Source organism: Ascaphus truei, chromosome 7 (genome assembly GCF_040206685.1).
Source record: "Ascaphus truei isolate aAscTru1 chromosome 7, aAscTru1.hap1, whole genome shotgun sequence".
In the NCBI taxonomy this organism is placed as follows: domain Eukaryota; kingdom Metazoa; phylum Chordata; class Amphibia; order Anura; family Ascaphidae; genus Ascaphus; species Ascaphus truei.
The window spans coordinates 45,707,857-45,721,170 of NC_134489.1; the positions used below are offsets into that span (position 1 = coordinate 45,707,857).

Sequence of the window (13,314 nt, forward strand, 5' to 3'; positions counted from 1 at the left end):
AAAAAAATCATTACTACATTTGTTTAAAAAAAAAAGCAAATTACCTTGTGCAATTGTTTACAAATTTTTTTTTGTGAACAGGAGGAGGGACTGCCCCTTTAAAAAATAATTATAGTACATCTGAATTGTAAAGTAGATATAAGATATAATTATTGGCAAAAAAGATACATGATAGAAGTTTTAAAATGATATAGTAAATGTATACAGAAAGCTAGTAAAGGGAATGGATAACATATACATTTATGCAACCAGATGAATGTAAAATCACAAATATTGGATTACTACACTCCGATTTTGGGAAGAATCTCTTTTTGAAGGTAGAAAAAACATGACGTATTTGAAAACACTTGGAATTCCTCATCTTGGTGATTCCCTGCCCTTAATATTCTTTTATCATCATCTGTTTTAAATTCGTATTTGCTACATTATCAAAAAATCTTTTTAATTACATTTATAGGTATGCATTATACAATATTGTTTCATATTAAGAAAATGTTAGTTATTCACAAAGAATAATTCAAAGAAATGATAGTGAGAACTTTTTATATAATTTATATAAATCGTTACTCCTAGGGGCCTATGCAGAGAGCAGCGAATTTTAAAATTGGCGAATTTATTAAAAAGTAGCTTTTTTGGAGAGTTTTAATCTCCATATGCAGAAAAGTGCGAATTCTGCTATGTTTAACATGGATGCGTGTGGCGAGTTTAAATTGGCGAGATGCGCGCTTCAGAAATGTGTTAAAACAAATTCGCGCCTTTTTTTTTCCCTTTGCAATGGCCGCGAGCGGCAGTTTTTTTTGGCGAGGCAAAACGGAGACAATCGCGCCATTTTATTGGCGCGAACAGCCGCTAGATGCCGTTCGCGCCTCTCTGCATACGGATATTTTTAAAACTGGCGAGATTGAGGTTCTCGCCAGCCGCGAGGCGAGTTTTACAAATAGAAAAGAAAAATTGGCGCGTTTTTCGGAACTCGCCATTTTCTGCTGCTTTCTGCGCGATTTTCTCCAAAAAATGGCGAATTTCGAAATAGCGCTGCTCTCTGCATAGGCCCCATAATCTCTTACATGAAGGAAAAGGTTGCAAAATGACTAAAATGTCCTGGCACCATTTTTACTTTTAAGGATTCTTCCACCATCACATTTTCTGTACACTGAAAACATTATATATACACCTTTTATTAAAATATTTGCCGATTGTTGTTTTAGGGTACATTTAAATAAATCTGTTTTACCTTTGCTGAGGGTAGCAATTCTGTTTTCCATGACAAATCATCAATTTGTAAGCTGCAAAAATAAAAGCAGAAACACTGTATTAGCAAAATACATAGATTTTATGGAACTGTAACCTCCTGGTTGATGAAGAACAATGGGTCGATTAACCATGTTCATAACAGACAGTGATCACCAACCACATACAGGCATACCCCGGTTTAAGGACACTCACTTTAAGTACACTCGCGAGTAAGGACATATCGCCCAATAGGCAAACGCCAGCTCGCGCATGCACATGTCAGCACGTCCTGAATAGCAATACCGGCTCCCTACCTGTACCGAAGCTGTGCACAACCGGGGAGACTGTAGAGCCTGTTACAAACGTGTTATTTACATCAGTTATGCACGTATATGACGATCGCAGTACAGTACATGCATCGATAAGTGGGAAAAGGTAGTGCTTCACTTTAAGTACATTTTCGCTTTACATACATGCTCCGGTCCCATTGCGTACGTTAATGCGGGGTATGCCTGTAGTCTATTCAGACAACATACTGTAGCCCTTTAACATGTATTTTCAAATCGCCACTGTGCTGCTTTTCAGGTACGCATGATTCGTTAATTGAGACTTGATTCCTATCTATGTGATATGATTTTAAAATGGACTCTGAATTGGATTGTGGAAGTAGTTTGGTTTATAATGTATGAGTGTGGGCAGATGGGGGTTACTTGAATTTTGTCGGTCTTTACTGAAGAAGCGGTTTGTCTTCTTTGTTTTCATATTTGTTAGTGTTTTGTTCTTTTATGTTTACTGTTTTTGTAAATCCTCCTTTTTAAAATAAAATAAAGAGACATTTCATTAACATGCCTTCTAGGACTGTATTAAATCCCAGGCCTGGAATAGGTGAACAGACTGCTGCTTTTATTCTACAATACATACAGTATGGATTTAAAAAAACCAACTAACAATTAGAGTTTGGAGTGGTACTACAGTAGACATTTCAATTTTGCCTTCAAAGTTCTGTATAATTGATAAATTATCTTGATAAAGGGCCTACAGGTCCGAAACGCGTAGGAGGTGTTTGTGTCCCCATGGGGGGTTTTATTCTTCCAGTTATGTGCTGAATTAAAGGACGTTTTTATCTCCACACCTGGCTCCCTGTTTCCCTGGCTGTGCGCCATTTGCTGCTATTCTACTGCTTCTGGATCTTTCTTCATGGCTGGCACGCCTCACCTCCATCCATGGATGTCATAGGAGTGGGTAAGATCTTTATTATTGACTGTCATTGCTGAGCTTTTGGAGGACTGTATATCCATATACTCACAGGTTATTTATACCCACTCCTTATCCTACTTCAGGATGTGTTTAGGAATTTATTGAAGTGTCACTAGGTGGAGCACCCCCAATTGTTTATTCTCTGATATTTTGACAAGATGTCAAAAACTGTCACTATACATCTGGAGCAGTCATTAAACTTGGCAAAAATTGATCAGAGATACGAGGTCCGCCTGCCCCTGTGAATCTATATTAACCTCTCAAATCATATTTTTTCTGAAATGCCGTCTTGCAGGTCTGTACAATGAATAGACAAAAATAGATGCGTGGTGCTAAAGACCATATAGAGGATGGAGCAAAACAATTATATATATACACACACAGTGGTCAACAAATCACAAAAAAATCTACTCGCCACCTAGTACAACACGTGTGCTGCTTGGGCCAATAGGAGCTCGCCACGATGCATTAACTGAGCTCCAAATCAGCTAACACCACCCTAACACCTGTTGCTAGTTTTAAATACTTGGCTATATGGTTTGACTCCCATTTAACATTCGGGATGCACATTGATACCCCGACATCCAAAACCTATGCCAAACTAGGCATACTTTACAGGAACAAATCCTCCCTAAGTCTGCTGGTCAGAAAGTGTATCGCACAGCAGATGCCAATGCCAATTATCGACTATGGGGACGTAGTACACGGCTCGGCAACCCAAACCCACCTTGGCAAACTTGACACCATCTACAATGTATTATGCTGTTTTGTTCTCCAATGCAACTACAACACACATCACTGCGAAATGCTCAAAGAACTAGATTGGTCATCACTAGAGTCTAGGCGCAAAGTTTCTCTTTCCTATCTTGCCTTCAAATACTTTCTTGGCAAGCTACTCGTTTATCTGAACGAGCTCCTCACCCCTACCACATGCAGAACTTATCATCTGAGATCTGACTCCAAAAGACTGTTCATGGTCCCACAGTTCAGCAAAGTATCCGGCCGCTCCTCCTCTTACCGTGCACCCCAAAACTGGAACAATCTACCAGAGACTCTCACAGCCACCCCCAGTTTAAGTTCTTTCAAAACTAAAGCTGTCTCACGTTTTAATCTGGTCTGTAACTGTTACATACGCCTATAATATATATTATCTCCAACTGTGCATGCTATGTCTTGTATATAATGTATAACCCTGCTCACTTATGTAACTGTATTTGTAACCATGTATTATTTGTCATCTTAACTCTATGCTCTATACATGAAAACGAGAGGTAACTCTCACTGTATTACTTCCTGGTAAAACATGTTATAAATAAATAAAATAAATAAATTCCCCCTGTTCGCATTGCAGCAGACAGAGAACCTGAGAACCTTTGGAAGCCTTCGTCCAGTCTCTCATATAGGGATTACTGCAGTAAAATGTAACTTAAACTATAAAATTCTGTAGGAAGAGAGATCCTACATTCCAGCCAGGTAGGACAAAAATAACTGGAGCAGGACAGAGGGTGACCTAATTTTATACATGCCCAGAAGTTTTTTTGTCCAACCTCCAGTTGAGAGATGACTCGGTAGTAGAGGCTGCCATGTGGACATAAAATAAACAATAATTATATGACATTAATTTTCGCAGGTCTCATTGATAAATGAACATTATTTATTTTTATTGAGAAATACTGTTGGTCAAATGTTAATTTTATGGGTTATTTCATTGTTCCAAGAAAATCAAATTAGATTAATAAATTTGAAAAAAAAAAAAAACACCAACCCACCTCAAAAAAACAAAAACAAAAAAACACTTAAATGGTAAAAGATGGGTGATGCATTTTCAGTCTAGATCTGTCAAGTCCACAGCAAGTCTTTCTTTTATTATTATTATTATTGTGGCAATGAACAAAAAAAAACAAGTGTACACCACTTAAAGGCTAAGCTAACAAAAAACACATTTGTTTAAAAAAAAAAAAAAAAGACGTTAATATAAAGTCACTTACCATTTGGGTGAAACATTGTCATTGCAGCCATAAATCCAGCTGTTCGTATACTGTAAATTGCAAAGGAAATGTTGTGCAAATGCTTAACATTCCCTAAATACAGCAACCATAACCAAGTTACAAATATGTTTCTGTTCTCCTCCATGTTACTCTATGTATCCTGAGACAGTTTAGTGCTATACCCGAATCCCTCGATTTACGGAACAGATACGTTCTTGAAAAGTTGTCCGTAAAGCGAAGTTCCGTATATTGAATCCTATTTCCTCCCATTATATAACTGGAGATGCGTTCCTACGGAAAACAATGCAGCCCCAAGACAATGAAATCACACTCAAGAATGCAGCAAACCTTTCTCAATCCCATATTTATTGCGAATTCGATAATTGTATGATAAAATGTTAATATAAATTGTCAAAATTAAGAGCGTGGGAAAACCAATTCAGTATGAAAAGCGTGCGCAAACGACCTAAAACAGTATGAACTGCACCAGGACAAATGACAGACGATGTGAAATGTGAATGTAAATGTGAATTTATCATTCCATATATCGAATTTCTTTCTAATTGCTCAATTCTGTTATAGCGAAATTCCATATACTGTATCGAGTTTCCATACATCGAGGGATGCCTGTATACCTCTTAAAGCACTCTGTCCTGTGTTTTTGTATGTTCTAAGCAGACTAAGCAGTCCCTATGTACTGCTAATGTCTACAAATGGTGTATTAACGTGTAACATTTTATTAGCGCACTTTAGAAAGCGATGCACTATATAAATCAGTGATTCCCAACCAGGGGTTCGTGAGGTGTATCCAAGAGGTTTGCAAAAAAATATTTAATGGTGAATCCCATGTAATATAGTGGGTTCCTAAGCTTGATGAGGGACTGCACACTTGGTAAGGTCCCAACTGCACCTTAGAATGGGGTGGTATAGCTGTCAATTAGAGCAGAAGCTATCAACATTGTTTGGCATTGTGGAGTGTGACTTTGGAAGTTCCAGCAGTCATTGACAGCTATTTTATTTATTTATAAAATATTTTACCAGGAAGTAATACATGGAGAGTTACCTCTTGTATGCGCTGAGTACACTTTTGGCGCTATATAAATAAAGACATACAATGTCCTGGGCACAGAGTTATGATGACAAATACATATACAAATATCACCCATGCTGTCTGCCCTCACTGAAGTGCAGTTTGAGGTACAGAGTGTGTATCCCCCATAACTTCAGGACACTATACTGCATGAGATTGGTCATACAATTTTGTTAGCAATACTCTGAGGAGTAGCCAATAAGATGTATTAATTAGGAGTTTGCGGAACAAATATTTTCTAGCAGGAGGTGCACAATGTAAAAACAGTTTGAGAATCACTGCTATATATAAATATTCTTATAATTCTGGAGTCAATCCTAGATTATGCAATAAAGTGATGAAGAAGTCATGAGAAAAAGAGCTTTAACTACATACTTTGTCATCCATGACCCTTCCAATATATCAGCAGGATTGGTAGGTAGCAAATCTAGGTTCAGCAAGGGTACTGAAGAAAAAAACACACCACCTCGCTCAATGTCAACATTCTGCACCCCAAAAGATAGTCATACAGCACTTTCCATTTCTGATGCTCAATAAATAGTTTCATTAAAGTGTTTCGGGCATGGACCCACCATTCTTCACAGATCATAAGGAGGGAGGTTCCACACCCCAAACACGTTGTCCAAAGTGCAGCAAGATACCCACTTGCCAACAACACTGGACTGAAAGCCTGGGAGGGGGAGGCTTGCAATACAATCTTAAATATTTAAGTGTGGCGTTATAACTGGAGTTTATACATACTGCACTGATCTAACTGCTAATAATGCAACTAGTTTTATTATTGATGTTAGTAAGCGGGCCTCAAAGGAATCCCCATCTGTTGCTATCTAGATGCATGACCACGTGAACTGATTGTCTTTACTGGATGTTTTAAGAAAGGGGTATGCTGCCCCTGTGGTAATATTGCCCTGCACCTACAGTACTTGTAAATTTGATTTATATGTATATTTTGGTATACTTCGAATTTTGAATTGGAATAATCTGTTAAAACTTTGTAGACTTTGCAAGTTACATAAAAAATGCGGATGTTATGTGCAGATTATGTTGGTGTGCATGATTATATATATATATATATATATATATATATATATATATATATATATATATATACTATATATATATATAACGCACTTTCCTCCACCCCCTGGGAGATATAGCAGCTACGGTGTATGTGGTGCATTACCTGCGGCTCACAGGAGGCCTGAACCTCCGCTATTGGGAGCCTGGGGTGCACCTGATCTGGTTGACGACAGCGCCTCCACCTGTGCGGGATCCTAACAATGTGGGTGTGACGGTGATGGGGTAACCAGGCTCAATAATAAAGGTTAAGCCCACTTGGTTACCCCTGATCCGTGTGTAATGGTCCTAGAGTGTCAGCTCTTGGACCCAACTGTCATGTATGCATCACTGAGACTGTGTATAAATTATCCAACGCTGTCATCAGCGACAGCGTCCGCGTCCACGTGAGGTGAACTCCCGCTGGATGCTATAACCATACAGTCTCATAGGTGGTCTGGTCCCAGACCACAGGGCTGCGGCGCAGCGTCTTTGCTGAATGTAGTTCCCCCGCGGAACAATACAAAAGAAGTCCGCCACTACTGGGACCTACTGCACATGCTCAAGCGGCAATATGGCGACGCCCTGTGATAGGTGCCGCCGCGAAGCTCGGGCGTCCCACTCGCCACTGCAGCTCCCCACCACCGGCACCTCGGAATAGCCTCCCCCTTCCACGCTTCGGAGGTAAGGGGGGGAAGGAGGACCCGGCTACAAGAAGAACACATCATAGTATTTAACTTAATAATTTGTCATATTGGATGTAGTATTGGGGCTCTTTTGTCTTTTGTTGTAGTATACAAATAAAGCTAATAATAATATTAATAATAATAATAATAATAATAATTAGACTGTTAACACTTTGTAATTCGTGCATTTCTTCATTCATTGAGTAAATGATTTATTGAGCATCAGAAATAAGGCATGCAACATGGCTGATCTTTTCTGTGATACAGTACATTTGATCTGTGCACCTTGGCAATGGTAAAACACTAAATTTTCTATTTTACCATAAAAGTAGCAATTCCAATGGTGTTTTATTTTTGTTAACCAGAACCGGAGGTTTCCTGCAGCTAACAACGCTACTCCTAGCTCCGAACATATTTACCTTTTGATGTGCCAGTAAAATGAAAGTAAAATTGAAGACAGCTACCAAAGTCGTTTAATAGGAAGCCACAATCTCATTCTCTGATGATATTGTGGCTTACTATTGACCTGTAGGCGTGAGGTTTGGATGGTGGTCATATTCCTTTCTCAGAAGGGAAACAAATAAAAAGGGCATATATTGGCAACCAGAAGGGATAAACATACAGTGGCACGATTAAACTCTGGTTGACGCCCCAGATCCGATTCTCTAAAAACAAAAAAAGATCTTGTGAGATCACATAAGCTCACGTAAAGCTAAACCTTGGTCCAATGATCCAAATCCATATTTTGAGAAGACAAAAGAGCTCCACACTTAAACATCAGTTGTCCCAGGACTTTCTTAAATATACAAACTGATGCTTAAACGGCTTTCCTTATTGTAGCCACAGGACAAGAGTGAACTGATCCTTGGTCCCAAGCATAGCATAGCATAGCACACTAACCTTCGATTTTCCATCATAGAGCCCAGAGTGGGGAAAAAGTAACTATATTAAAAAAAAGTTGGTATTTTGAACTTACCAGAAACGTGCTTTGACAGTGAAAATGACTATACATCTTTCTTTGTTCCAAGAGTGGAAATGTAAAAAATGTTTCATTAGATTCCTATTAATATAAAGAAAAAAAAACATGAATACATTTAAAAAAAAACTACAATGATTAGGTGGGTGTGGGCGTTTGAGCTTGCTTGGCTTGTGTGTTAATTAATTTCTGACTGGAATCAGTTGTATGGAGGTTGTGGCACCTCCCCCAGAGCTCTCGTCACCTCCCCCTTTTTAATGGTGGATCTCATTTTGCTGCAGGTAAGGAATCTATTATGGTTCTTCCCCCTCATACAGATGCAGTGTAGTAGGACTTGCACTTATTATGGTTTACCTTGATGTGTGGTGTGCAGCTTGTGATACTTTGGCCAAAATATCTAACTAAAAAAAACATATTTTATTATTATTAGTATTAGCATTATTATTATTTATTTATTTATTTGTAAAATATTTTACCAGGAAGTAATACATTGAGAGTTACCTCTCGTTTTCAAGTATGTCCTGGGCACAGAGTAAAACAAATAATACATGGTTACAAGTACAGTTACATAAATGAACAGGGAATACATTATATACAAGACATTGCATGCACAGTTAAAGAAAATATATATTATGGGCGTATGAAACAGTTACAGTCCAGATTAAAATGTGAGGCAGCCTTAGATTTGAAAGAAGCATTAGTACTGAAGCATTATTTCTTGTAATTATTACCATGTATGTTCTGTCATTTGGATGTAGCACTGGGCACCCCCTGTCGTTTGAGATATATATATATATATATATATATATATATATATATATATATATATATATATATATATATATATACACACACACCCAGGTTTAAGGACACTCACTTTAAGTACACTCGCGAGTAAGGACATATCGCCCAATAGACAAACGGCAGCTTACGCATGCGCCTGTCAGCACGTCCTGAACAGCAATACCGGCTCCATACCTGTTCCGAAGCTGTGCGCAAGCGGGGAGACTATAGGGCCTGTTACAAATGCGTTATTTACATCAGTTATGCACGTACATGATGATTGCCATACAGTACATGCATCAATAAGTGGGGAAAAGGTAATGCTTCACTTTAAGTACATTTTCGCTTTACATACATGCTCCAGTCCCATTGCGTACGTTAATGTGGGGTATATATAATAAATAAATAAATATATATATATATATATATATATATATATATATATATATATATATATATATATATATATATATATATATATATATATATATATATATATATATATATATATATATATATATATATATATATATATATACAGTGTTCGACAATTATATACATTTACACGCCCGGGGCGTGTGGATTTAACCCCCGGGCGAGTAAATATTGGCCCAAGCAGCACACGTGTATTTTTAAATTTCCCGCGCTCGCGCAGCTGTTTTTCCCGCGCTGGAGAAAAAAAAAAAAAAGCCGGAGGCGGGTTCATGTTGTTGGGGGAGATTACCCCGCCTCCGGCTCTCTGAGCAGTGCCTTCGCTCCTCCCCCGCCTCACAGCAACTTTCCCTCCTCAGCGCTTCCACTCCTCCCCCTTCCGGCAGCCAGCCCCTTCCACGCCTCAGGCCCCTGCAGGGCCATCTGTCACCCCCCCTCCCTCCCATGGGGCCATCCGTCCCCCCCTCGCATCGGGCCATCCACCCCCCCTCCCATCGGGCCATCCACCCCCCCCTCCCATCGGGCCATCCACCCCCCCCCTCCCATCGGGCCATCCACCCCCCCCTCCCATCGGGCCATCCACCCCCCCTCCCATCGGGCCATCCACCACCACCCCCCCCCCCCTCACACCAATCTCTCCCGGCCTCCGTGACCCCCCCCCCCCCCTCACCCCACGCGTGTCTCTCCCTGCTCTAAAGCAGGGGAAATCCCCTAACTGGAGCCTCTCCCTGCTCTAAGCAGGGGAAATCCCCTACCGGCCCTTCTCCATTCTATCAGGGAATACTGCGGCGTCGTCGGCGTGGCACGGCCCCTTGCAGAGGCCCTCCTGCCGTGCTGAGGCCCCCGCTGCCATGTGCGACCCCCCCTGCCTTCCAGAGGCCCTCCTGCTGTGCGGAGGCCCCACTGCTGCCATGTGCGACCCCCTGCCTTGCGGGTGAGTGTTTGTGTGTGTGAGTGACAGACTGTGTGTGTGAGTGACAGACTTTGTGTGTGAGTGTGAGTTTGTCTGAGTGAGAGTGGGTGTCTGTGTGTCTGTGAGTGTGTCACCCTCTCTCCCTCTCCCTGTGTCACCCTCTCCCTGTGTCACCCTCTCCCTGTGTCACCCTCTCCCTCTCCCTGTGTCACCCTCTCCCTCTCCCTGTGTCACCCTCCCCCTCTCCGTCACCCTCCCTCTCCCTCTCCCTGTGTCACCCTCTTCCTCTCCCTGTGTCACCCTCTCCCTCTCCCTGTGTCACCCTCTCCCTCTCCCTGTGTCACCCTCTCCCTCTCCCTGTGTCACCCTCTCCCTCTCCCTGTGTCACCCTCTCTCTCCCTCTCCCTGTGTCACCCTCTCCCTGTGTCACCCTCTCCCTGTGTCACCCTCTCCCTGTGTCACCCTCTCCCTGTGTCACCCTCTCCCTGTGTCACCCTCTCCCTTTCCCTGTCACACTCCACCTCTCCCTGTGTCACCCTCCCTCTCCCTGTGTCACCCTCCCTCTCCCTGTGTCACCCTCCCTCTCCCTGTGTCACCCTCCCTCTCCGTGTCACCCTCCCTCTCCCTGTGTCACCCTCCCTCTCCCTGTGTCACTCTCCCTCTCCCTGTGTCACCCTCTCTCTCCCTCTCCCTGTGTCACCCTCTCCCTGTGTCACCCTCTCCCTGTGTCACCCTCTCCCTGTGTCACCCTCTCCCTGTGTCACCCTCTCCCTGTGTCACCCTCCCCCTTTCCCTGTCACACTCCACCTCTCCCTGTGTCACCCTCCCTCTCCCTGTGTCACCCTCCCTCTCCCTGTGTCACCCTCCCTCTCCCTGTGTCACCCTCCCTCTCCCTGTGTCACCCTCCCTCTCCCTGTGTCACCCTCTCCCTCTTACCCTCTCCCTGTGTCACCCTCTCCCTCTTACCCTCTCCCTGTGTCACCCTCTCCCTCTGTCACCCTCTCCCTCTGTCACCCTCTCCCTCTGTCACCCTCTCCCTCTGTCACCCTCTCCCTCTGTCACCCTCTCCCTCTGTCACCCTCTCCCTCTGTCACCCTCTCCCTCTGTCACCCTCTCCCTCTGTCACCCTCTCCCTCTGTCACCCTCTCTCTCCCTCTCCCTGTGTCACCCTCTCTCTCCCTCTCCCTGTGTCACCCTCTCCGTGTCACCCTCTCCCTCTCCCTGTGTCACCCTGTCCCTGTGTCACCCACTCCCTGTGTCACCCTCCCCCTCTCCCTGTGTCACCCTCCCCCTCTCCCTGTGTCACCCTCCCTCTCCCTGTGTCACCCACCCTCTCCCTGTGTCACCCACCCTCTCCCTGTGTCACCCTCCCTCTCCCTGTGTCACCCTCCCTCTCCCTGTGTCACCCTCCCTCTCCCTCTCTCCCTTTGTCATCCTCTCCCTCTCACCCTCTCCCTGTGTCACCCTGTCCCGCTCCGTGTCACCCTCCCTCTCCGTGTCACCCTCTCCCTGTGTGACCCACCCTCTCCGTCTCCCTGTGTCACCCTCTCCCTGTGTCACCCTCTCCCTGTGTCACCCTCTCTCAGCCTCTCCCTGTGTCACCCTCTCTCTCCCTCTCCCTGTGTCACCCTCTCCCTGTGTCACCCTCCCCCTGTGTCACCCTCCCCCTCTCCCTGTGTCACCCTCCCTCTCCCTGTGTCACCCTCCCTCTCCCTGTGTCACCCTCCCTCTCCCTGTGTCACCCTCCCTCTCCCTGTGTCACCCTCCCTCTCCCTGTGTCACCCTCCCTCTCCCTGTGTCACCCTCCCTCTCCCTGTGTCACCCTCTCCCTGTGTCACCCTCTCCCTGTGTCACCCTCTCCCTGTGTCACCCTCTCCCTTTCCCTGTCACACTCCCCCTTTCCCTGTGTCACCCTCCCTCTCCCTGTCACCCTCCCTCTCCCTGTGTCACCCTCCCTCTCCCTGTGTCACCCTCCCTCTCCCTCTCCCTGTGTCACCCTCTCTCACCCTCTCCCTGTGTCACCCTCTCCCTGTGTTACCCTCTCCCTGTGTCACCCTGTCCCTGTGTCACCCTGTCCCTGTGTCACCCTGTCCCTGTGTCACCCTCCCTCTCCCTGTGTCACCCTCCCTCTCCCTGTGTCACCCTCCCTCTCCCTGTGTCACCCTCCCTCTCCCTGTCTCACCCTCCCTCTCCCTGTCTCACCCTCCCTCTCCCTGTGTCACCCTCTCTGTGTCACCCTCTCTGTGTCACCCTCTCTGTGTCACCCTCCCTCTCCCTGTGTCACCCTCTCCCTCTTACCCTCTCCCTGTGTCACCCTCTCCCTCTCACCCTCTCCCTGTGTCACCCTCTCCGTGTCACCCTCTCCCTGTGTCACCCTCCCCCTTTCCCTGTCACACTCCACCTCTCCCTGTGTCACCCTCCCTCTCCCTGTGTCACCCTCCCTCTCCCTGTGTCACCCTCCCTCTCCCTGTGTCACCCTCCCTCTCCCTGTGTCACCCTCTCCCTCTTACCCTCTCCCTGTGTCACCCTCTCCCTGTGTCACCCTCTCCCTCTGTCACCCTCTCCCTCTGTCACCCTCTCCCTCTGTCACCCTCTCCCTCTGTCACCCTCTCCCTCTGTCACCCTCTCCCTCTGTCACCTTCTCCCTCTGTCACCCTCTCCCTCTGTCACCCTCTCCCTCTGTCACCCTCTCCCTCTGTCACTCTCTCCCTCTGTCACCCTCTCCCTCTGTCATCCTCTCCCTCTGTCTCCCTCTCCCTGTGTCACCCTCTCTCTCCCTCTCCCTGTGTCACCCTCTCTCTCCCTCTCCCTGTGTCACCCTCTCTCTCCCTCTCCCTGTGTCACCCTCTCCCTGTGTCACCCTCTCCCTCTCCCTGTGTCACCCTCCCTCTCCCTGTGTCACC

The 13,314-nt window shown here is 44.9% G+C and overlaps 1 protein-coding gene across 5 annotated transcripts in view; it reads right to left on the reverse strand.

Moving 5' to 3' along the window:
• The window catches only part of PGAP1 (post-GPI attachment to proteins inositol deacylase 1), a 128,718-nt gene that overhangs the window by 68,621 nt on the left and 46,783 nt on the right, over positions 1-13,314 (reverse strand). For 4 of the 5 annotated variants that reach the window (XR_012802627.1, XM_075608197.1, XM_075608195.1 and 1 more), the window contains 3 exons: positions 8,284-8,367; positions 4,476-4,525; positions 1,232-1,283 (listed from right to left, as the gene is read on the reverse strand). Coding sequence is in view for 4 of the 5 variants with exons in the window: in XM_075608197.1 (XP_075464312.1) it covers positions 1,232-1,283; positions 4,476-4,525; positions 8,284-8,367 (186 nt within the window). In the remaining variant the exon portion in view is untranslated. Of the gene's footprint in view, positions 1-1,231; positions 1,284-4,475; positions 4,526-8,283; positions 8,368-8,637; positions 8,685-13,314 lie in introns of all 5 variants that reach the window. The other variant, XM_075608196.1, reaches the window with a different exon arrangement.